The sequence below is a fragment of the Arvicanthis niloticus genome, chromosome 16, assembly GCF_011762505.2.
Source record: "Arvicanthis niloticus isolate mArvNil1 chromosome 16, mArvNil1.pat.X, whole genome shotgun sequence".
Lineage (NCBI taxonomy): Eukaryota > Metazoa > Chordata > Mammalia > Rodentia > Muridae > Arvicanthis > Arvicanthis niloticus.
Genome location: NC_047673.1, coordinates 8,121,980 through 8,147,768, shown reverse-complemented (window position 1 = coordinate 8,147,768; position 25,789 = coordinate 8,121,980). Strand labels below are relative to the sequence as shown.

Here is a 25,789-nt window from a genome sequence, read left to right as displayed (position 1 = left end):
TGGGGCACCGGTTAAGGAAGGTACTGGGCCTGGGGACCAGGGTCCACTCTATAGTAGGCATTGAACTTGCCATAGCACCTCCCCAGAGGCTGTCTGTTTATAAGATGCTTTAATGTGGCAAAATAAAGTAGAACACCTAACATGTTTTCCTAACACAAAGACTGACACACAGAATCCCCAGGGAAGGCTGACTTTTCAGCTATAAAAGAAAAATCAGAACATGACCTGAAGCTAACTCTCACTTTACGAAGTGTCTCAGTATAAAACATATTATAAAGACCTTTCAAAGGAAAAATGCTTTTAAATACAGCTGTATAGACACTATGAATTGCTAAAATCCAGAGAAAGATCCCAGAATATTGCATTCATATTTTTGCAATTGTAAGCTACATCCTTACCGTCTGCAGATTTAAGGCAGCAAATTATGAAACTGTGAAACCTGGAGTTTGCCTCACCCGACCTTAGCCAAGGGACCCACACGTAAGAGTTCCTAGGTGTTTTGCTTGATTCTTTTTGGTGTGTGTAGCGTACGGATGGAACCCAGAGCTGTGCTCATGCTAAGCAAGCATACCATCTAAAGCCCAACGTAAATGGCCCCATTACCAAAAAAAGTACAGATTTAATGCAGTCCCCACCAAAACACTAACAGCATTCGGTACAGAGCTAGAAACGCAGTTGCTGTAAGGAACCCCAAACAGCTAAAGTATCCCCAAGCAGAAGGCAGTGCTAAAGAGGTGGCCATGCAGTAACGAAGGATTACAACAGAAGACCAAGAGATAATCCAAGTGGCTACAGACACTTGATTTTTCAACAAAAAAAATGTCAAACTCTACACTATAGAAAAGGCAGCTCTTCAACGGTGATGTGAAAACTACATCTCGGTGTGCAAAGGGATGAAGCTAAATAATTTTTCACTAAATTAACTCAGTGTATGAACGACCTTAATGTAAGGCCTCAAGCGGTGAACCTGAGAGATGGACACGGGATAAAAGCTATAGGTGCAGGCAAGGGCTTTCTGAAAAGGACTCTGACCACACAGGAAATCACTCTGAGATTGGATTACATGAGACTTAGAAGCTTTTTCAGAGCAGACAATCACCAGAGAAGAGACAGCTTACAAAACCAGAGAAAAATCTCTGCCAGTTACTCATCTACCAGTAGATTAACGTCACTATATATAGACAAAAACAACAACAACAACAACAAAAAAAAAAAAAACCACAAAAAAACCCTCAACACCAAAGAGCAAATAAATCAATCAATAAACTGAGCAAACAGATCTCACAATTTTCAGAAGTAGAAATAACCAATTACTACTACTACTAAGTAATAATAATTGTTCAGCAACCTTAGCCAAGGAAAGCGAAAATCAAAACTACACCGGGTTCCATCTGACCCGTCTGAGTGGCTACTGCCAAGAAATCAAAAGCAAATGCTGGAGGGAATGGGGAAGCAAACTCACGCACTGCAGGGAGAGTGCGGCAGATAGCCACCACGGGGAATAGGTGTGCACACGCACACGCGCACACGCGCACACGCTTGGGAAGAAACAAGACAACTAGAGGCTAGGCAGGTGGCTCGGTGCTGACAGTAGCTGCTGCTCTTGAAGAGGCCTGGATGTGACTCCTAGCACCCAGAGCAACTCACAACTATCACAGGCAACTCCAGGGGCTCCAGGGCCTCTAGAGGCAAAGGGCTCATACGTGTTGCACATACATACATGAACGCAAACATGTATAAACATAAAAGTTTTAAAAGTCAACGCTGGGAATATATTCCAGAGCCTTGGGCATACTAGGTAAGTGTATTTTAATCACATGTCCATTAAAGAAAGCAAGCACATGATGCCATGAGACACACTCAAATGGTAGAAGTTACCACAGTAACAAGTCAACATACCCATCGTCTCTCAGCCATGTTGGCTACTGCTTTAGGGGCAAGAGCAGCGAGCACATCTCAGCAGAAATTCTACACTAACCAGGCTGGTGCCTACAAGCCTCATTCTGCGTGCCAACAGACAGGACTCCAACCCCTGCTCTACCCACACTCTCATTTCCTCTCTAGTCCAACCCAAAGTAAATGGCTATGCTTTCTCTATTTATTTTATTTGTTATAATTCTATGTAAGTGGGACCACACAGTACTTTTCTGTTTCTGGATTACGGTCTTAATGTAAATCCTGCCTGCTCATCTCCACTGTGGCAAATGGCAAATCTTAACTTTTTTAGAGGATTTAATTCCCCAGGTTTTTTTTTATCCATTCAGCCACTGACAGACACAAGTAGTCTCTGTACCTTGTGAGCAGGAGCACAGTAGGTGGGTGTCTTCACAACAATGCCCTGACTCCTTTGAGAAGATCTCACAAGGGAGTGGATGGATTCTGTGGCAGCTGCACAAGGGCATGGTGTGTACACTTAATTAGTACTGTGAGGGACCTCTAACAACCTTTACTGGTTTGATCTATCTATCTATCTATCTATCTATCTATCTATCTATCTATCTATCTATCTATCTATCTTTTTACTTCCTGTGTATAGGAGTTTTGCCTGCATGCCTGTGCACCACATGTGTGCAATACCTGAGAAAGCCAGAAGAGAGCACCCTAGCCCCTGGACCTGGAATTGTAGATGGATGGGAGCTGACTGATGTGTGGGTACTAAACAGGAACTTCTGCAATAGCAGTAATCCTAACTGTGGCGCCATTTCCAGCCCTACCCTTACCTTTACTACTGGGTGTGAGGGCATCTCTGAGGTTCCAGTCAGTAACAAAACCCTCATCTGCCTCTTGGCCACCTGTGTCTCCTTCAAAGCCTATTGCAAACTATTTCACCCACTACTTACTGATTGATCTGGTAAGGACACAGAATGCTGCCAGTCTGCAAGGCTCTGAAGGAAGCACCTACATGCTGAGCTGATGGGTACATGGAAGTCTAAGTCTATAACATGGCTTTCTTCCTCTGAGTGCCCAGAGACACTGGCTTATACACATACACAGAGAACAGGAATTCCCGCCCCACCCCCTCCAGGACCTGGCTTCTGGAGGAACACTTCAACAAAGGCCCTCATCCCTTCCTCACACAAGGCTTACAGCTTCTGAAATGTCACTGTGGTGCTAGAAAGGGAAATTAAAGTTAAAAACAAAATGTGAAGCCTCTCTTGATCCCAGGGGGTTAGTATAAAAAGAGTCTCATTGGGTTGGAGAGGTAGCTCAGAGGACAAGAGCACCGGCTGCTCTTCCAGAGGTCCTGAGTTCAATTTCCAGCAACCACATGGAGGCTCACAACCATCTTTAAGATCTGGCATCCTCTTCTGGCTGTGTAGGCAGAACTTTGTATATATAATAAATCTTTAAAAAGTGTGTATGTGGGGGTGTCTCATCATCTCTTAAGCCCCTCTGCCTGAAAAGATCTCAGTGTAACTACCACAAGGCCAGGGGAAAAAATATTCTGATCCATGTTTGGGCTGCAGTTCGCCATTCACCACGGTAGCTAACACATGCCCAAGAACACACTAGTTTCTGACACACATCATTAACGTTCTTCTCTCACCATTACTCTCATTCTGAGGCCACAGACACAATCCTGAACAGGAAGGACAGACAGACACACCATGGGAACAGGTAAGGATGAGGAGCAGCAGGCACAGAATGCATCTGGAGCACACAGCTCCCTAGAGCAGACAAGAAGCCAGGCTGCTCTGCTCTACCATAACCTATAGCAAGCGAGACTCTAGAGATGGTCTGGGTTTGGATACCTTAGAACTTCAGGAAAATGGGGTCAGACTATGTCCAAACGAGAGGCAGAGTTCTAGATAAATGGTGAATAATGACAGGCAGAACACCATTCTCAGAAACTGTAGTGAAAGGGCCAAGAGCCCAGGAACTGAAATCACAGCAGAAACAATGACCATTGCCCCAAAGATGACCCCAGCACACACACCAGGATTGGGAAGGGCCCCAAAGCTCAGCACATGTGCTAACTTTCACGTGTGCACAAATCCCTTGGTTGCTAGGCCAGAGGAAGATGTGCATGTGCTAGATGCCCCTGGGGAAAGAAACCGAGAAATGAGAAGCATCAGACATATTAGGAAGTTCAATGGCAGCAACTCTGGGCAGAGTTCCAGAAGGAGACTCTGACAGTAAAGTAAGGTATCGGGCAGAACCCTGTGGGCAATTCAGAGTAACAGAAGTAAGAGGACAGGCCCGGGTAGCAGAGAAATCTGAAAACCCAGTACCACCATATGCTGGCAAGGATGCGAGCAGCTGGAACCCACTGGCACAGACAGGAAGGAAATGTAGTGATGCAGTGATGGTGACCCAGGGCCCAACATCTCCAAGACCAAGTCACCATCAGGAGCAGTGAGCACATGTGACTCCATGGCATGAGAGTTCACCAAGCACTGCACTGCAGTGAGTCAGAAGCGGCCAGGACAGCGATGCCAGGAAGCCTGCTGCACCACCGTACGGCTGAAACTGAGCTTGGCGATGCAAAGCGTTATGGATTTGATGCCTTATTCTGGGGAAAGGGGTTTTGAGTCTCAAAGATTGTAAGGGTCAGGTTCACGTATCTGTCTGCTGAGGTCAACTTGCCCATTATTCTCTGGCACACCAGTCTAGCAGCCTCTGTAGAGACACTTATAAGTAAAACAGACAAATCCCGATGCTGGTAGGTCTCATTTAACCAGGTGAAGGTGTTACAAGCAAGCTAGAGGCTTCTGGTATAAAGCTCTCCCTAAGACATTAGCATCCAAACCTGCCATGCAGCCTTTGGATTTGCTACCCCACAACCAAAACCCCTCTTCATGTGCACACATGAAGATTTCCATCACTGATTCCCTGGAGGACTTTGACAGAACAGCAGAACTAAAAAACGTCCCTCTGCAAGGGGAAGAGGACTCGGGTGGCCCTGAGCCTTCCAGAGGGCTAGGAGACCAGGTGTGAATGGCCCGTGTAGGATGCAGAAACAGATTACAGCTCAGCAGCACCACAGCAGCAACATCTCACTGGTCTTCCTCATCAGGAAGACCCCTCTCTGAGATAGGCCCACCACTGCCTGCCAGGTCACTCATGCACAGTGACTTCTGGTAAATTCACAATGTACCTGGCCTCTGGGCCTTCAGGAGACTGTGAACTAACCCAGGGAACAGAACAGCAGCAGGGAAGGATGCGGGGAGAGTCATGCCGTCACATGCCCCAGCTTCTCCTGGCTCAGCTCCTACTCACTTCCCTCCAAGATCTGACTCAAGAGATGCCTCCAGTGTAAGGTGCTGTGACTATACTGGCCACAAGGCACAAGTGAGGGCTCTGCTTCCTCATGTGCAGGCATCGCTGGCCATTCCAAGGATAGGGCATGGTGCAAAACACCTGCCTAATGATTGCTTGGGTTCTCATGTGTACGTGTGCGCACGCGCGCACACGCGCGCGCGCGCGCGCGCGCACACACACACACACACACACACACACACGAATAAAGGAAAGAGAGGAAAGAATAGAGGAGAGACACAAGGGGTGGGGTGGGGGGGTATGAGGTATTTCAAACATAATGACATAAACGATGCTCTAGGCTTTTTACCTCAACAACCAAGAAAACACAGAGAACAGCACAATCCTCCACCATCTGTACTCCTAAGCTGAGAAGCAAAGGTAAAGGAACTTCCTAGTGCAGACAGCTCTTCTAGCCCCCAGACGGCAACGCTGGAAAACTTACTGCTGTTCCAGCAACAAAGGAACAGAAGGCTCAGCATGTGCTAAGGAGGGGCAGTGTCTGGACAGCACAGGACCAAGAATTCACACGTACTAGGAAGAGCCTCATGGCACTACCTTTATGCAAGCATGTCCACCAGGCCTCTCTGAAACCTCCATTTTCACTGTTCTGGGCACCTGTCAGGAGTGAGGATTGCATATCTGACAGACAGTTCTATCTACAGTGTTAAGTGTACAGCATATATAACAGTAGGTTCAAGCAACTGGTCTCAAGGTGACACGACCCCATGGACCAGGCAGAGAACTGGTCCACACAGGATGCTAGCCAATGCAGTGAGCAGGACAAACCTGTCCCAAAGCCCATACAGGTGCGGATCCTGTAAAGTATTTTGGACAGACACCCTAGCTTCCAGCAACCAAAAGCAAAGAGGGTCATCAGATACCAACCATTAAGGCCTACAGTAGAGGGCAAATCCTCTCACTTCTATGCCCATACTGAGGGTCACAGGGGAGAGCGAGAGAAGACACAGCAATGGCCCAGGTGCACTGGACCACTGGGAGCTGGAGACAGATGAGCCCTGAGCTCCAATACACGCAGAGTAGACCAAAGACAAACAGAGAATGCTACAGAAAAGCCAATCACTATTCTCAAGACCTCAGAGCCTCTTCTGCAGGCAGGAGTCACTTTCCTGGACCTCACTATTAAGAAGAAAATAGAAAATTGTTTTACAAATGCAAACAGTTAAGAGAAACCAGAAATAAGGAACTCTTCAACAGAACTTAGCCCCACCATGGCATGGTCCTGGCTATATGTTCACAGGGCCTGACTTAAGTATTTCTGGGACAAGACCTTTCCACAAATTTGGTCTTTAGTAGTGCCACAGCACTGTAAGGCCACAGTGCTCTGAAGACACAGCTTAGCACTATGGGGATGTGGCAGAACAGGGATTGGATACAGTGGCAAAGCAGCAGACACACAGACAGCACAACCCAAGGGTCATCTAAGAAAGCCACCAAGTGTCAGGATACTGGCAGCTGTTTCCTGTTACAGACACCAAACATCTCGATAAGGTGGGCCTCAGCCTTCCATCCAACACACACGATTCCTACCGCACCAGGCTCCCTAAGAAAACACAGCACCTGTACAAGTCACTGAGACACAAGCCTAAGCCTGAGAGGACATACACCCCACATGGGAGCACTGGGGGCTCTTGTGGCGAGGCAGCCATCATTGAGCAGAGAGAACACACATGCCTAGTTCCCTCTTCACACTTTCCTGAATTTTCTGACATCTCAAAGCGCTGCAGTGGGCCTTACAGTTAGCAAGGCATCGACACACCACACAATCATCAGCAGACTTACATTTCCAGAACAGGCTCCCTTACCTTTCCCAGGACTAAGATTCTGGTCTATAAAGACCTTTAGTTCTCCGTTGGCTTCAATTAGACTGGCCTGCAGAGAGTAACAACAACAACAGTAAATACAACATCAGAGCCACACAGCCAAAGTTGTTAAACACACCGGACCTAAGTTACACATAAGGGCAGAGCTGCCACTGCTCGGAAGCAGGAGCCCAGATGCTACACTGCTCCCAGTGGCCACCACAGCTGGGAACAGTGTGACCTGCAAATCCAGTCATAAAAGCCAGGACTCTGATGGCAGAGGGAAACGGTCACAGGTGAGACTTGACAGATAGCACGTATCTGATAAAGTCAGCAGAAAGGAATCTTACCAGACGGTCACTCTCACCTCTTTAGGAAACCAGGAAAACATTCCCACCAAGCCTCAACAGGACATCATGGCTAGGCCTCTCCCAGGGGGAAGCCACCAAGGTAAACTAAACTGTACGTGGCCACTGACATCCAGAGGTGAGAGGCAGCAATGGAGCCTATGTTCTCATCCAAATACTCTTCCACAAAAGAAAAAGCTGGTGACAGAAGTGAGGGAGAGGACAGTGGCCAAGAAGAGTCCCTCAGGAGGGACCCCAGTCTCCTACAGAACAGGAAAGTTAGCTGTCATAAGCTTCGGGGACCATGACAGGGCTGTGTGGGTGTGGCTAGGCTGGAAGGCTAAACTAAGTCATATGGTAGCACAGTTACAGTCGGAAGCATCAGGACGCTAAGAGTAAGTACGGTGGGATTCTATAAGGCCAGATAGGTAAGGACAAGAGGTTAAAGGCAGGTTAGCAAAGTGAGGAACTAAATAAATCCAGACATGTAAACCCAAGTTTAAACCTAGGAATTAAGATAACACCAGGAAAACCTAAAATACTGAAGTTGGGTAGGTAAGGCAGCAGGCAGGGCCTGGTAAAGCCACGGAGCTCAGGGAGGAATTTAATTCAAGAAATGAGCAAGGATAAGACTTGGCAACATGAGCCCAGTGGGTAGAACTGTGAGGTGAGCCGGGTGGAGAAGAACCCAGTGCAGGCTGACCGGGAAGCCCAGCAGTCTACAGCTGACAGGCCTGCACTGCACTGTTTGAGGAGCTGCTTCCAGCCATGTTCATCATCCCAGGCTCCAACCCCAGCACTACCAAAATGACAAACAACTCTAGGTACAAGGGCCACTGGGAGGCTCAGGTTGGGAAGGCCAGTAAAGTAAATCCAGATTAGAAACACAGCAGGCAGGTGAGGTCCTCTAGCCCAGGGCAAAGGAAGATTAGGCAGTTAACACCCACTGATGGGCCTGACTTTACAACAGGATGGTGAGGCCTGCAGGCCGTAATGGCAGGAGAATGAGGCCTTATCTGTAGGTCCACAACGCAAGAGCCAGGAAAGAAAGAATGGTAGGCAGGCTAAGATGTCTACAATGAGTAAAACCAGGGAAATGCCATAGAGGCCGAGGCCACAGAGGTTAGGGCCAGATAGGCACAGCCAGGTGGGTAAACCAGGATGTTAAGGCTGAGCGGAGAAGGCCACCAGAGGAGTAAGACTGATTAGTACAGCCCAGAAAGAAACTGCAGGGAAATCTGTGCTAAGAACAAGAAGTTCTGAATGCCAAAGCCAACCACATCAGGCAGGCTAAACAGAGGCAGGCTTGGGGCTAACACCAGGTGGGCCAGGCCAGGAGGAAGAGAATTGCTAGGAGGCAAAGGCCACGCCCCCAGGGCCAGTGAGTAAAGTGTACTGAATACCAGGTCAGCCCAGGCAGATACAGCCTGGAGATTTGGAACAGGTCTAGTGACCCTGAGTCCCAGTTTCAGCAATTATAGCTCAAAGCAGTGTTCATTTCCCAGGCTCCCTCAGCACCGTGGGCTTAGAGGGGGTGGGGCTCCTGGTACAGTGACACACCATTACTCCTATCTCTGCCTCCATGTGTCACAACTGGCTGGATCTGAACAAGAAGGATAGATTCACCCTCATGCTGGTCAAGTAGGGACATAGCATTACCCAGCTTTGTCATTCTCTGTCACCTAATGACTATACGGCCCAACTTCCCCACAAACAGCTTCTATGTTCTACAGAGAGCTGCACTCTAAAGTCAGCTACTTCTTTGCATGTAAGTACACTTCCTGACCACTAGCTGCCCACCATGCAGCACAGGGCAGGGCACACTGGGCGGGCAGCATTTACTGTCACTGGCAGAAAAGACAAATGTGGACAGTACGGACCAAATCACCTCTCCTTGTCCATTAGAGATCTACCTCAATGGAATTCAAGTCCACCACAGTACTGCCCAGGAACACAGCAGCTAAAAGACAACCCAGTGCAGGGATTAGCACCGCACCACGTCTGTGTCTGTAAGTCTCATTATGTTACCACTCACAGAAACTAGTTTGATATCCACCACAATACAGATCACCTCCCGGAGGCAAACGCCGGAGGGGTGGACAAGCTACCCAGGAAGTTCCTCAGCTATGCTATGCTCCTCCTCCTTCTCAGGCCACACTCAGTCTTGACAGAAACCCGCCATCCCACCCAGCTGTGGGTGCTGCTGCTTCACTGCAGGGAGACACACTGGAGACTCAGACGGTCTGCTTAACCATCCATCTGACCCCAAGAACAGGCCTTATGGAGCTCACTGGCCAGGAACAGCCAGCAGACCTGTGCAGGGTCAGCTATGCAGTGAACAGACAGACTTTCTCCACAAGTCTCAGTCTGGTGCCATCAGCTCAAAGGTAATCATGAAGCAATGGGCCAAGATAAAGGAAGGGGAAAAAGGGAAAGCCATGAAGCCACAGGACTGCCAAACTTAAGTCTGTCCCCCACCAATCCAGCCATGTCTGCATACAAGAGTAATTGTATCCCCCAAATCCCAAGTAAACCCCACTCCGCAATGATGCCCTGCTGTTCCTGTCACTCCCTGAGGACCTCTCACTACCTGCCAGTTGTACCTCCCAGCATGACAAACAAAAGTATCTCTAGATTGCAAAACTGCTCTCAGTTGAGAATCACTGGCTTTTGGGCATGATTTCATGACAATGCTTCAAACAGATCTGCCTTCTAGAGCTGGCAGTAAATACACTGCTTTATCCTCAGTCCCTTTTCAAGTAGGGGCCTGAGATCAGTAGATAAAATCTGACCCAAAAAAACCAGCAGAAGGCTCCTGGAGCCAGCTAAGGCCCATCATAGCTTGTCCTGGTGTTTCATGGGCAGAGGCCACTCTTTCATAACACATGGATGTCAACATCAAAAAGGAAATGCAAGCTCTCCTGTCCATAAAGGAAACTAGAAAACAAAACCACTGGGGGCTGCCTTTCTAGCGATCTCCAGACCAGCAAGGTCTCTGTCTAGCTGACACTAGAGGACAGCAGCCTTCTGTAGAGACCTGACCAGGCCAGAAGGCTTGCTACTTCTAAAGCAGTACCCCAGACCACAGTGTGCAGTGCAAGACAATCTCTTAGAAGAATCTGCTCCAGTCTAAGTGTCTGTGCCTCCCACACCCACGTGTTGAATGCAGTCTTCAAGTAGAGATAGGACATTTAGGAAATCATGAAGCTGAGAGACAGAACCTTTGTGATAAGATTAGGGCCCTACAAGAAGAACCCAAAGAGCTGTTGCTCTCCTACCATGTGGGGACACAGCAGAGAAACCACAAGAGCATTACTCCCTAGGAGAAAAGCATGAGCCACTGCTAAACATCAAATCTGCCTTTGATCTTAAGCTTGCAAGGAGATTCCATTATATCTTTATTACAGCAGCTCAAATGGACAGGGGCAGATGTCTCCCAGCCTCCTAGCCTGACTGAACTGAACTCTAGCACAGGCAACTGAAATGATAGTACAACCTTTGCAGTCAGCATGTTCTCTCTGGGAAGCAGGCAGCCTGGTCACAAGAATTCGAGAGCAGCCTGTGGTGGGCAGGGGAGATTCCTGTCACAGAAGTAGGCAAGACTCCAGACAGCTTTAAATCTGTACAGTGCTCAATCACAAGATGGACGTTCCTAGTCACAACAGTCAATCCTGACCTACAGAGGCACAAGACCATAGATGTATGGACACCGTTACCTTCAGCTACTCTGTTCTGAGGATGTCTGTCACACAGCACCAGGTGACTAACTGTAGCCAAGTGTCCATTGAGCATATTCTGAAAGGACCTGAACGAGTCTGGGTTTACATGGGAGGACGACACTGCACACCACAGCTCTGGGATTCTATGACCAGAATGCAGTTACACTCACGTGCACATGCACTCAAGCTGCACCCACCCTGCCTGGAGGTGATCACAAAGGATAGTGAACCAGATGGACTGACCAACAGTAAGGAAAAGAGCCCACAGAGAGCAAAAACCATCCTTAGTTCCCTGGAACAAAGTCACTGGTGCAGATTCAACACATCAGGGGGACTGTGACAGTGCCACACAGTACAACAGCAGGAGTGGCTGCTATGTGAGCCATACCCTTCTTTGCTTGTCACTCCTGACTCTAGGGGGAAACACAGCATAGAGAAGATCTGCAGCTCTCCTCCCCTCCCAAACTAGGGCCACAGCGTAAGACTGCGAGGAGGCCAGGTCACACCAGGGGCACCCAAGGCTATAAAGCCGCAGCTGGTCAGAGCCCGTGACTCACAAGACCCCAGCAGCATCTCCACCCTCTGCCCTCTTCCTGCTAGTACACTGACATCAAAGTAATTACACTAGACTTTGCTCTCCTGTAATACCTTTAAGCTGGAGAGCCCAGCCAACTTCTAGGGAGAGAACATTAACTTTTCTTTAAAAACAAGAAACAAAACAAAAAAACTGCTGATATTGGCTGGTTTCTTCTATCCCGCTCTAGGCAGGCCTATAGTATAAACAACAGCAGCAGATGACAATGACCGGTGACCATGGTGACCACAACCAGCCCTTCCAGAGAACAATGATAGACAAGTCAACTCACCAACAGCAAGCATCAGAAACCTACGCACTATTCTGTTCATTTAGCAAATCTTGCTGGTGCTTGCCAATAGCCAGCTTTCACAAACATGACAGCACCAGCCTCAATGACAGCCCAGAGTGGTCACCACCAGTGACCACAATCACAGCCCCACAGCTGTGCATAGCAGATGCAGACCAAAAGCAGAGATGCCCTATGCAGAGATAGATGCCCCCAGCAGCACCCCAGGGCTCATTCAAGCAGATTCTCCCCAGGCACAGTCCCAGGAGACTGCCTGCATCGCTCTCCCTGTTTACAATTGGTTTGTTTCTCAGCTGGCCATCTCTCTCCTCTCTTCAGCAAGACACCTGTCTGGTCGGTGTGGGCATGGCCTGGAAGCCTAAGCACTGACTCGGGCAGGACAATGTTGACTATCGTTGAGAAGCACAAAAAGCATCCCAACCATGAAGTAGTATAAGGACCCTATCTGCTGCATCCTTGGCTGAAGCATCGCTCCTGGGCTACCCTGTTCAGGCATTTTCTAAGCCTCCCACTTCTCCTGTGTCTTCTTATATTCACCCTAAGTACAGAGACATGAGGCCACAAATACAAGCCCGTATAAAACCCACTAGGAAAAGTATTATCTCAGGACTTTCCTGTTTCACCAGACAAAACCTACGAGAAGAGTTAAGAATCAAATTCCTTCTACAACCATGAAAACACAGCCATCTCCTTAGGAAACATGTGCCGAGACAGGCAGAGACCTCTTGCCATCTTTGGGGACACAGAAGACAAACGAATAGACAAGTAACAGGCAGATGTTAAAAACCACATTGTGTCATAAATACAAAGCGTGTGGGTGGCCTAAGCAGACAAGAAGCCAGCTCTGAGGACACCTGGAAAGGAGGCTCCTAGACAACATGTCAGGGAGCCTGCCTAACAACCCCACAGCCCTGCAACAGCAAACTCTATTCTCCTGGGAACTCTACTCATGTGTCTGACATCTAAGAGGTTACTTTCAGATGTCAGGACAGACAGACAAGTAAACACTAGCCCTTCCACACAGGTGCCAGGCCATGTGTCCCATAACTTTCAGAGGACTGTAGATGTGTATGGCCTGCTTTGTGGGCTCACCCCTCGAGTGACATCTTTCTATACTGTGCAGATGAGGGAGGACTGAAGTAATGTCATACACTAGACACAAAACACATTGAAACTTCAGAGCTCTCTAGAGAGCTAAGCCCTGGGTAAGGTTGGGCCTACTGCCTACATGCTAATTTCCACTCTTGTATCAACATGGCCACCACCTTCCAGCATTCTTGTGGTGGTCAACTGATGTCACCCAAAGTGTATACAGAACTTTGGCCAGAGGGTGTCGTTCAGGAGCAACTTTGACTCAGAACATCTACACTCCAGCAGCAGGGAACACAACACTTCGGTCATCATTTCTCTTAAGAAACGACCAATAATTACCCTCTTTATGCACTGTTAACCCGAAAGACATTAATTCCTGAAACCATACTCAGTATTTTCCTGACTCCCACTGTGCTAGACAACAGGCCTGGCTAGCTGAAACTGTGCAGCCCTGAGGCACCTGAGTAAAGAGCCTGGCACACTATCTGGAAGCCAGCCTTTTGGGAGACACCGTTGCCCCTGGAGGTCATTTGTGCCTGTGCATGGGCTGACCTACCCACTGCCTTCAGACTAACATATCTAGCAGAAGAGAGTTCTGAGTTTACTGCATTCATGTCTGTCTGTCTATGCTGTTCTCCTTTCTGAGAAGTTGCCTGATCTAATGCCCTTTGAAACTAAGGGTATCCTCCCTCCAGTCAGAGGGCAGAAGTCCACCAAGACAATGAATCTTTCTAGAGGATCAGGCCACCCCACACCAGCCAAAATCCTCCTTTGGACAAACCAACCCAGCTCCAAACCAACAGAGTGAAGGGATGCTGCAGATTCTGGATAACCACTGTGGGCCCAGCCTTCTGAGCCATCTAGGTCTTCGTCAGGTCTGTGGCCGAGCAGCAGCCACAGCACAAAGGCACCGTGTGTGGAGTGGGTCCCAAGCTCACCTAGCAAACATCATACACGCTCCCAGTGGAAAACAGCAGGCGACGTACAGGACTGAGCAAGGCCAATCTGAAGGAGCAGAATGAGGACAAAGAGGCTGCAGAAGAGCAAATGCTGAGATCAATAGGAAGGGAGCCAAGGGGATCCCCAACTCAAAGACCCAAGGGGATCCCCAATTCAAACACTCAAATTGAACTGAGGCCCCAAGGCCTCAAAGATGCTGTCTTGAGTTGGGACTCCCCAGACTAGACCTTGTAAACACCTGAAAAGTGTATGAAAAAGCTAAGACCCTAAGACAAAGGGCTCTGCCATCAGGACTCTGACCAGCTGCTGGGGACTGTGAAGTCATGCCCTCTGCAAGTGCCTAACAAATAGACAACGTGACTCAAAGGGTAAAGGCAGAAATATTTGAAAATGGCAGAAAATTGGTCAAATAAACATTTCTCATTAAAAGAGTCATGTAAATACTTGCCCAACTCATGCAAAAGCCCCCAAGTTTAATCCCCAGAATCAGAAAAAGAACCATTAAAAAAACAGAAGCCAGGCACAGCGGCATACACCTAGCTATGCCATAAGTGATAGGATGATTGAGGCCAGGAGTTCAAGGCCAGCCTGGGCAACCTGAAAAATCTTAAAACATGATCTCAAAAAAAGAAATGAAGAAGGGGGTTCTGACCCACGTCAGACATTAACCACTCCAGCTCCTTCATCGGGAAGGACTCGAGACCAGGCACCTAACAGCGGCCGGCCAGCCTGAAAGCCTCCAGCAAAAAAGACAGGTGCTCACACTGCAGTCACCAAGAAACATAAAGTGAAACTAGTGTAAAACAGACATATACCCAATAATGTGCATATACCTGGCAAGAAGCTAGGCAATATGACAGGAGGAGCCAGGAGCATCTGTGTCATGGCCCACCCAAAGTAAATATCCAAAAAGCAGACACCTGTGTGAGACACTGAAAAAGTCATTTATATTATACCCACAGTAAAAGAGAAAACAGCTAAACGATGACACATTGAGGTAACTAAATAACTTCCACAAGTTTCCACAGCATTTGCCATGCAAGCCTAAATGAGTCTAAATTCTCAGACCCCATATAGCCAGGCACGGAAGTACATACCTGGATTCTTAGCACTGAGAGGCAGAGACAGAAAGACCCTTGAATAGCCAGCCAAGTCTTCAGCTAGTCAGTAAACTCCAGATAAAGTGAAAGACTATCCCATAAGGTGGTAAGCCAGATACAGTCGTACATTCCTTTAACCCCAGCACTCAAGAGGCACAAACAGGTTTCATCTCTGAGTTCAAGGCTAGTCTAACAAGTTCCAGGGCTGCACAGTGAGACTCTGTCTGGAAAAAAGGTAAGTGATAGAAGCAGACATCTGGCCTCTACACAGGCATGGCACAAATGTGTGCGTGTGTGCGCGCGCACATGCACACGCACCATTAGAGCCAGTGGTGACAGTACACACTGGTAATCTTGGCATCAGGGAGGCTGGTACAGGTGAATCCTGAGCTCAAGGCCTACCTAACAAGACCCTATCTCAAAAACAAAACAAAAAAAGTAAAATTAAATGAAGAGTTATCAACCACCTGTTTCTATTTGCTGCTATGAAAAGGCCTAGGGCAAAATGCTGACTAGTACAGCAAGAAACAGCATGAGAGCACTGGGGTACGACCGTGGAGCACATGGGCACATCTGAACACACTTCTGAGGGTTGTCACATCCGTGTCCGTGGAAGGGCCGAAGAGATGGCTCAGATTAGAAACACTTACTGCTCTTGCAGGGGACGCACATTTGGTTCGTAGCACCCACAGTGGATCACAACCATCTGTAACTCTAGCTGCAGGGCATTCAATGCCCTCTTGTGGTCTACACAGGCCCCAGCCATGTAAACGGTACATTTACATACATGCAGGCAAAACATTCAGAAATAAAATTTCATAATCTTTATAAAAAGATGTTATAATCTTTATGAAAAACATAAAACAAAACAAACAAGCAACAAGATCATGGTATCCCATAACCACCTCGGGGATGATCCCAGATGCCCACTACTGGCCTTCCTGACTCCTTCAGTACCACTTGAATCCTGAGTAACTGGATGGAGCAATTAAGGTATTTCTCTTTGCAGCATCAAGATCTGGTGGGGTATGGATACATGAGAAAGAAAGCAAGCCATCCATAGATTACCACAGGGTCCATAGAAGCAGAGGCTCACTTCCTAGAGAGCAGGCAGAACTGTTCAGAGGATTTGGGACAGGTTTAGAGAGAGAGAGCAAGTGAGCTGGCTCATCCAGTGAGTAGGACAGGTCTGAAAGCCACGGTCCAGGCTGAGAAGGCTCTAAAGAAGCGAGCAGGATGGCTCCCACCCCAACTGGGCAGCAAGAATCCATGTCCTTAGGAAGAATCTAAAACCTTTAAGCAGAGACTAGCTGATGGCTGGAAGATAAACTCAAACATTAATAAGATGCAAACTTCCCAAGTCTGGAGAAGGGAGAGGAACGGGCTGGCACAAGAGCCAAAGCAGAGACCCACAGGAATCCTGAACAAGGTTATGCAAAAGATGCCAGGATCAGGAACAGGAGGAGGTATGAACAATTTACAAGGAAGCGCCCTTGAAAACAACCAGAGGACTGGGGCTATAGTTTAGTGGTCAGAGCTCTTGACCAGCATGAGGCCCTAGACTCAACTCCCAGGACCACCAAAATGGAGTGGGGGGTTGGTCAAACAGTCATGCATCATCCACACAAGTTTGGGGGTTGTTAAGTTACACATTACCTACACAACCATGTCTCTGCCATCTTCTCCTCCCAGACACAAACCTAAGCCAGACCAGCAAACCTGGTCAGCTTCTATGACAGGACGTGACTCCCTTCAGCCCTGCGAGTCCTCACCTAGAGAACAACAGTGTTGACATGTCCTTCCTCCCATAGGCCCACCCAGTCCTAAATGGCCTTCAATTCTGTTGCCGCATGTATATCTGGGTTCAGGGTTCTCTCTCAGCCTCAACCCTTGTCCACAAGATTATGTGCATGCAGGGTGATTACTATAGATTTGGCCTTCCTAGAAAAGCAGACAGGCCACAGGATCTGCTGCAGCCTCAAATCTAGCACATTTCCTACAGGCGCCTACCTCCTGCCAGAAGACACTCAAATGATACTTCTCATTACACAACAGACCCAAATGCACAGCTACCTGGGAGCTGCCAGGTAGCTAACTGTCCAGGTTTTCTAAGTCCCACTTCCTGGGGTCACAGGGAAGCTTTGGAAAGAGAGAATGAAGTACAATAGTGGATGACTAGGGCATAGAAACCAATTACCACAGGAATAGCGAGGGCAGGTGGAGCATCACTGGTTAGGAAGTGGCTGCCCCACAGTACAGAACTTCGCTTTCTTGTCTAACTACAACAGCTGCCTCGGTCTCTGCCACTTTCCTAAACCAGGCATGCACCACATTCTGAAAGCCTCCAAACAGATTCAACAGCATTGACCTAGATTTCCTATCCATGCAGAACTCTAGAGTTTAGTTCTACACCCGACTTCCTTCGAAGGCTGTGAATGTGCGTGGAGGATCACACCACACAGCAGAAATGGAGGGAGTTGATCAAGCTGTAAGCAACAATACTCAGGCTACCTATGTGATGTTAAGGCAGATGTCTGTCTTCTAGGCCACACAAGTGAAGTAGGAATAGCAAGATTGCTAGATGTTCTAAAGCCAGAATCATTTTCAATAAATGGACTGACCCAAAAGCATACCAGGCAAGAGACCGGTGTGACTTCAACTTCAAAGCTGATCCCAAACTCAACCACCAAGACACATGCAGAGGCTAAAGACTAACTCCCAGCTTCTCCCCTTCTGTCGTCTTCCACACATAGTACTGTTGGGTTAAAGCAGCAGAGGCAATCTAAGATACCTTAACACAGTTGCTCAGAGTTAGAGCACATACCCAGAGCACACAAGGCACTGGTTTCAACACCCAACACCAATAAAACAAATCAAACACCCCACCACCACAACATGTACACTCTACACTGGGAGCTGAGCCCAGGCCTCAAACCTCCCTCCATGGACTCAGCAGCTGAAATGGTTTAATGTGCCACCTGTATCATATGCAGCCACCAGCACAAACCCGGGCCTTAGAGAGCCTTAAAAATTACTTATGTATGAGTGTTTATGAGAGTGTTCTGTCAGCTGTATACATGTGTATCACATGCATGCTTGGATGTCCTTGGAGGTCAGAAGATGGTGCCAGATCCCTGAAACTGGAGTTACTGATGGCTGTGAGCCGCCATGTTGGTGCTGAGACCCAAACCTGGGTCCCCTGCAGGAGCAGCATGTGCTCTCAACCACAAAGCCATCTCTCCAGCTCCAGCCTCAGATCACCATGGTCATGATAAAGAAGGACAGCCAGGCATCATGAGTGACAAGTGTCTGTGACCCCAGTACTCAGGACGGCTCAAGGCCAGATAGCACCGAGTGGACAAGTTACTTAGACTATGTCTCAAGCAAAAGTACAGAGAGCACTGACAACGCAGCTCAGCGACAGAACCTGGCAGAGGCAGAGCACCAGGCTCAGCCTCCAGTACTGCGAAAACAAAACCAAACAAGCAAAGCCCCCTGTAAATCACCAGTCGTTGGTGTTAAAATCCAAGGTGCAGGCCTGAGGAGCTGCCTCAGTGGATAAAGGTGCTGGCCACCAAGCCTAGGGGCCCGAGTTCAACTTCTAGGACCACATAGTTGAACACAGAACTACTTCCGAAAGTTGCCCTCTAATCTCCATATATGATGATGTGGTATTTGTGCATGTGAGCAGGCAGGCAGGCAGGCAAACACAGGTAACACTTTAAAAAAATGTTTTAAAGGATATTCTCTTACATTTATAAATGGATGTTTGAGACAATGGTCCCTCTATGTAGCTCTAACTGACTTGGAACTCCCCATGAACAAGATGCACTTGGTTATTTCACAAATTGGGCTAAACAGCACTGTCACTGGAGAGGGAAAGTTAAAGGGGTGCTTTCCAACTGCCTGATGGCACACATGGCGTGCCATCTTTCTAGAACCTGACAGCTCAAAGACACTCCCTGTGTACAGGCATGCACACACGTACAGGTGTACACACACACATCACAATAACCGCTCCTAGGATTCATCCTTAGGGTCACAATGGCCTTTTAACCATCTGGGAAGACTGATCCTGGAAGCCAGAGAATCCCCCGCAATGCTCACAGTGAGAGAGCCAGGCACTCACGCACCTTGAGTCCAGCCTCTTCCCAGGCCCTTCCCAACAAACTGCACTCTGAGCATGGGCTGCTGACACCTTGGCCCTATGCAGCCCAACAAAGGCTCCCCTCACTATGAGGAGCCTGGAACACTTGAAGCCTAGCAAACTGCAGTGTCCAAGTCTTTTGGTTGTCTACCCATCCTCAACATCAGAATAGACATTCTAGAACAGTGCACACAGGAAACTGAAGCAAGCAGACTTGCTGTCCAAAAAGCAGCTTTCAGTCCACAGATAAAGGCTGTGGCAGGTATGACTGGTCTACACTATAGTAAAGTTTATTTCCTGTATTAATTCACCTGTTCAGTAGCAACTGTCTACCATTCTAAAACATGTCAAGTAAACAAATAACCACTAAAAAGACAAAACCCATAGTACAGGAGCTTCCCTGTGAGGCTGACTGGATTTGGAACGCCATGTGAGCACTCTTCTGGATTCTGGGAGTGTTTTCTGGGAGGACCCACCCTGAATGTGAGCTGCACCATCCATCCTATAGACTGGGGCCTCACACTAAATAAAAAGGAATAGAGAAGGCAGCCAGCTGACACCCAAGCTCATCTCTGCTTGCTGACCATGGACACGATGTGACCAGCCACCATAGCTGCCTCCAGTACACCTTTACTGTCATGATGACCAAAATAAACCATCGCTGAAGTCGCTCTCTTGTCATGGTGATGAGAAACGTGACTAATGTGGGAAACTGAGGCATGGGGCACTGCTGCAGTAAACATGATCCATGATCTGCAGGCCTGTAGTGTAAAGGAATCCTGGAAGGCTCCATGCAAAACTTCTAAGCCATCTGGCAAGCATCTGAAAAGAATAGAATGTCAATGGAAGTGTGGACACTGAAGGCCAGGCCCCTGAAGTTTCAGAGGGAAACAAAGGCTCTATTGGGAACTGGGCTAGAGGCCACTTGTGTCACCTTCTGGCCATATTCTGCCCATGCCCTTAAAATCTAAGTGAGGCGAAATGTTAAAGTAACCGCAAAGAAAACACGGGCTAAGCTTCTGGTGGAGATTTCAAGACAGCGCAGCATCCAGGCTGTAGCACGACCACGGCTTACTGCTGTCAGATGGTCAAACAGGCATACAGATAAAGAAGCAGGCATGAGTTTAAAGCTGCACATGAGGAAGACAGAGACAAAGCATCTACAACTGAGGGGAAATCGCACACTTTGCACCAAGGTGAGAAAAGCATCTTTAGAGCTGGGTGCCACAGGCCTTTAGAGACCCAGCACTTGGGAGGCAGAGGCAGGTAGCTCTGAATTCAAAGTCAGTCTGGTCTACAGAGTGAGTTCCAAGACAGCAAGGGCTACACAAAGAAACCCTGTCTGGAAAAACCTGAAAAAAGAAAGAAATGGAAAAGAACAGCATGATTAGGGCAAGAGTCACTCACAGAAAGGTCCAACTAATATAAATAGCAACTCCAGACAACAAGATGGCTGGGCAGGTAAAATCAAGTCTAGCAACCTGAGTTCAGTACCCAGAATCCACACAAAGAGACAAGGAAAGAAACAACTCCACAAAGCTGTCCTATCTGTTCGCATGAGACCGCATACATGTGTGCACACACACACCCATTCAATAGTTTTTTTGTTTGTTTTTAAGAAAATTAAAACCCATTGGATAGAAAGAGCTTGAACTAAGAATGCCATCAAAAGAAAACAACCGCTTAGGGAGTTATTTCCCCAAGTCCAGCTGGAAGGCCACTGGAGCCACAGAAGGAAGGCCACTGGAGCCACAGAAGGAAGGCCACTGGAGCCACAGAAGGAAGGCCACTGGAGCCACAGAAGGAAGGCCACTGGAGCCACAGAAGGAAGGCCACTGGAGCCACAGAAGGAAAGCCACTGGAGCCACAGAAGGGACCTCTACCTTAAGCTGGCAGCAGAACTCAGCACTGTCCTGAGGATGGTTTCTGCAGGCACCATCCTCATATAAGATGGTACAGGGTTCAAGTCTCTGCCAAGGTCAAGAGGCCCCTGGGAAGGTAAGGCTTAAGGCGCAATGGAGACCTCAAGATGCAGACTATCTCAGGACCAGACCAAGGAACACCTGCCAAAGAAAGCTGCAAGCACAGAATGGAGCTGGCAGAAGAGGTCCCAAGTGCTCCAGGAAGCAGTACCAGAGAGGCAAGGCTGCCTACCCAAGTCTGTTACAGCTCAGACAATTCCATTACAAGCCCAAGATAGCAGGCACAGGAGTTGCCAGGTTTGGTGTTTGCACTACTCAATTTTGGTTCAGCGTTGGTCTAGTCTTTTGCTACTGAGTCTTGAAAAAGAACAAATCTGCCTTAAAAAAAAATTTTTTTTAAAGATTTACTATTCTTTCTGTGTGTGTGCATGCACACATGTGCATATGTATCTATATGAGAATACAGGTATCCATAGAGGGCAGAGGTGTCATATCCCCCCCCCCCCAGGAGCTGGAACTCAGGGCAGTTATGAGCCACTTGATGAAGATTCTGGGAATCACATCCTCTGAAAGAGCACTTTGTGTTGTAACCACTGAGCCATCTCTCCAGACCCTTAATTTTTTTTATTACACTGACTTATTTAATTGTGTGTGTGTTCGAACATGCAGAGAATACATGAAAATCAGAGGAAACGTATGGGAGTCAGTTCTCTCCTTCTACCATGTAAGCCACAGGGATGAAACGGAAACTTAAGTTCTAAGGTCTGGCAAGTGCTCTGTCTTGACAGCCCCAGACTTATGTTTTTGAACAATGTTAGAAATGTTGCCAGGCAGTGGTGGCGCACGCCTTTAATCCCAGCACTTGGGAGGCAGAGGCAGGTGGACTTCTGAGTTCGAGGCCAGCCTAGTCTACAGAGTGAGTTCCAGGACAGCCAGGGCTACACAGAGAAACCCTGTCTGGGGAAAAAAAAAAAAAAAAAAAAAAAAAAAAAAAAGTTGAGATTTGGAGGCTTGTACCAATGGACTGAAAGATTTTGCCTTAGGAGATGAGCCTCTGAGGACCAAGGATGGAATGTTAAGATTCAAAAAGGTGTGTTTGTTTTCAGGCCGACAAGGGATGAACTTGATAGTTAACCCTCACTGTCAATGAGGAAATTTATAATGACTAGAAAACACTCCTGCCGGGCGGTGGTGGCGCACGCCTTTAATCCCAGCACTTGGGAGGCAGAGGCAGGCGGATTTCTGAATTCGAGGCTAGCCTGGTCTACAGAGTGAGTTCCAGGACAGCCAGGACTACACAGAGAAACCCTGTCTCGGAAAAAAAAAAGAAAGAAAGAAAGAAAGAAAACACTCCTTCAGGCACGTCTATGGGGATGAACTTTTCTGATGATTGACAAATTCAAGAATACTCTCTTCCTAGTAAGGCAGCAGCGACCTCGGGAGGGAGGAGACATACCCACCCATACCGGGCCTCCCTGGCTTCTACAGCAGGCACCTGCAGGCACTCACCACCCCTCCACCACAGCTCCTTTGCCAGCTCCTGCCATCCCCAACCTGTTCACTGACAACTGCCCGCCCGCTCCACAGCCCGCAATTCACAGCAAGTCTGCCTGACCTGCTGGTCTGGCTGGGCACCAGCAGGGGCAGAAAATCCCTAAGGTGTCTGTCTGCCCTTCCTGCTCTTCCTCTGTGACCTAGAGTGTGATTTTTGTCTCTGTTCTCACCAGCGTCATGGCCTTCAAAGCCCCATGTCTACAGCCAGATTTCACCTTAAGCGTCAAGTGCTTAGAAAATTTCAATGGTGCCTCCTTCTTTCCCTTCAGCACAGGTTACAAAGTCCCTTTCCGAACCCAAACATCACATCTTACTTAAAAACTGGTGCAATCAATCTCCACTTCCAGTCAGAAAACAGGGAGAGCCACTTCACCTCTGCCTGTGTGTGTGCACACTTGTGGGGGACTGAGCTGTAGCACTGTTAACTAGTCACAGCACTGGCCTAACCACACCACAATGGCTGACCCCACACTCTCAGCTGGACAGGGGATCCTGACCACTTGCCATCACAGTGTGCCCCCCCCCCACCCCCCAGGGACACAGCACACAGGAGTGTGTGATGCAACTAAGATGACAGGACCAGGAGCATGCTGACTCACTGAAAATGCAATGTTCCCTGAAACTACACCTGCCATGTGGGCTCATAAAGGCACGGGGGCCAGTGCCCTGTTTACACACCATTTACCAAATCTAGCTACTTTGTGGGCATGCACTGAGCGGCATGTCTCTCATTAGGGCACACACGGGGGAAGAGTCAGGACATGGATGTACATAAACAGACATAACAAGATCAAGCCAACGCTATATACAGTTGTGACTTCAGGTGACACACACACAAGGTCTCTCAGGGTGAGACACAACTCCCAAGAGCAGGTCCAGTGCTTGATGACTAGAAGGGCACAGTCTGACCCATGTGGGCCGCTAAGCATGGCTGAATCCTTCCTTGGGTTTCTAGTCAGGACAAGACTCAGCACCTGCACCACAGTTTTGCTACACCTGGGCACAACTCTAGCTGATGCTGTGTATCTGCCTGCATTTCCAGGGCCACACAGAAAAGGCATTAATCTAATACTCATAGAACAATACGGAGAAACACTGGACCAGACACAATCAGTGTTGGAGGGAGTTAAAGTAATATTGCAAAAAATGTATGTATGTGACCAACTAATATTTTGCAGCCTAAAAGCCTAACTGTCCATACTTGTTTCAAAAAAAAAAAAAAAACTTCAAAACGCTCCGTAGCTTCGTAGTAAATATGAAGCTAAACTAACCAGCATTTCCACGGTGTTTCATTAATCACCAAATGTCATCTTTCTGAGAAAAATGTGCCCAAACAAGTATTTGGGATTCAACCCATCAAAGCTGAATTAAAGTCTTACATAGAACATAAAACAAGTGCAGTGTAAGTTCCATGTTGACAGATCCCGTGTGGAAACCCACTAACAACACCCCCTGCACACGTTCATTATACCTGAGACATGTATTAAAAAACAATTTTTTAAGCAGTTTAGATAGATTAAGGAAATACCCAGACATCATCATCAAACCAAAAAAAAAAACCATGTGGGGCTTTGTGCAGCGGGGAGACACCCACCTACTGACTCGCCATCCCTCACCTCCATCCCAGCTCCTGCCTGTAAAATGTCTGAGCAAACCACTGCCACGCACGTATGGCTACTCTCAAATAAAGGGAGAAAAAAAAAAAAAAACTGCAACGAGCTGTACTAACATGTCTGCAGCATGCAACAATCATACTTACATCTTTTGCCATGTTACCAGATCCAGGAAATCAAGGCTTTAACTGCGTACCCTCCACAGAAGAAACCGGACTTATCTGGTAAAAAGGAAGGGGATGAGTAATGAATGAGAAGGAAAAAAGAAGTTTAGCGCACACCGCATTTCAAAGGAAACATCTCCCCACCAGCACGAGGCAGGCCTCCAGGCAGCAGGGGCCTTTCTTGCACAGTCCCGACAGGAGAGCTAGGCAAGCAGGTCCCACACCGGGACTTTAAGTCACCTCTCCAAATGGAAATGCTCCCTGCGGGCACCAGCAGCTCCCACCGGCAGCGGGGCCAGACCCCGGCCCCTTGGCGGAGCGAGGCGCAGCCGTCAGGCTCACCCCACCTGGGCACGCGGGCCCCGCCTGACCACAGGCCCCGCCGAGGCACAAGGCCCCCCACTCGGGCACACGACACTGCGTGACTCCGCCCGGGCCGCCGCAGGCCCCCGGGCTGCCCAAGACCCCGAGGTGCCGCCGACCACTCTGACAGGTGGGCTCTCGGCCGCCCGCCCGCCCGCCCCACCTGTCACTAGGCCCGGCCACCAGCCCCGCGCGCTGGCGCGGACAGAGCCGGAGGGTGGCCAGGACCCCTGCCCGCCGCCCACGCCACGCCACGCCACGCCACGCCGCGTCGAGGCCGACTCCGGGCTGAGGCTGGGCGGCGGGCGGGATGCGACCGGACGCGGGAACCGGGCTGGGGCGGGAACGGGGCCGCGCGCCCAGCCCGCGCCCTCCCGCCGCGACCGGCCGGTGCCCCCGCCACACCTGGCTGGCCGGCGGGGCGCGCGGGGCGGACGACGGGGGCGCGGGGGCGCCGGCCCGGAGGTCCGGCCCTGGCGGTCCCTGCCCTGAGCCAGCGGCGCCGGGACGCGGGCTCACCCTGGGCCGAGCGTCGGGCCGGCGTGACGTGCGCGCGGCGCGGTGACGTGGGCGGCGGCGGGCCCGCTCCGCGCAGCGCGCCTGCGCGCCTTTTCGCGCCTTCGGCGCCCTCCTCCTCCTCCTCCTCCTCCCGCCGCTCATCTCCCGCGCCTCTCGCCGGTGCTACCCGCCCTGGGATAGGGGAGGGGCCTGTGCGCGCGTGCGCGTGTGGCGGGACTCCGCTGGAGACCGCCGACGCTGAAAGGCGCTGCGCGCGCCTCCATGTGCGCTCGGAGAGAGGCCACGTGTGTGCGCGCCTCTGTGTGTACACCAAGGACCAACTG

The 25,789-nt window shown here is 49.1% G+C and overlaps 1 protein-coding gene across 7 annotated transcripts in view; it reads right to left on the bottom strand.

Annotated features, from left to right (window-relative positions):
* Tfdp1 (transcription factor Dp-1) overlaps positions 1–25,537 on the bottom strand; it is a 39,750-nt gene extending 14,213 nt beyond the window's left edge. The window contains exons 1-3 of one of the 7 annotated variants that reach the window (XM_034520327.2): positions 25,467–25,537; positions 24,567–24,641; positions 7,086–7,152 (exon numbers count right to left, since the gene is read on the bottom strand). In XM_034520327.2, coding sequence (XP_034376218.1) covers positions 7,086–7,152; positions 24,567–24,578 — 79 coding nt within the window. In that variant the 5' untranslated portion in view covers positions 24,579–24,641; positions 25,467–25,537. Of the gene's footprint in view, positions 1–7,085; positions 7,153–24,566; positions 24,642–24,824; positions 25,072–25,352 lie in introns of those variants that run through there. The other 6 variants (XM_034520326.2, XM_076913844.1, XM_034520333.2 and 3 more) reach the window with 6 other exon arrangements.
* Positions 25,538–25,789: the final 252 nt, after the last annotated feature.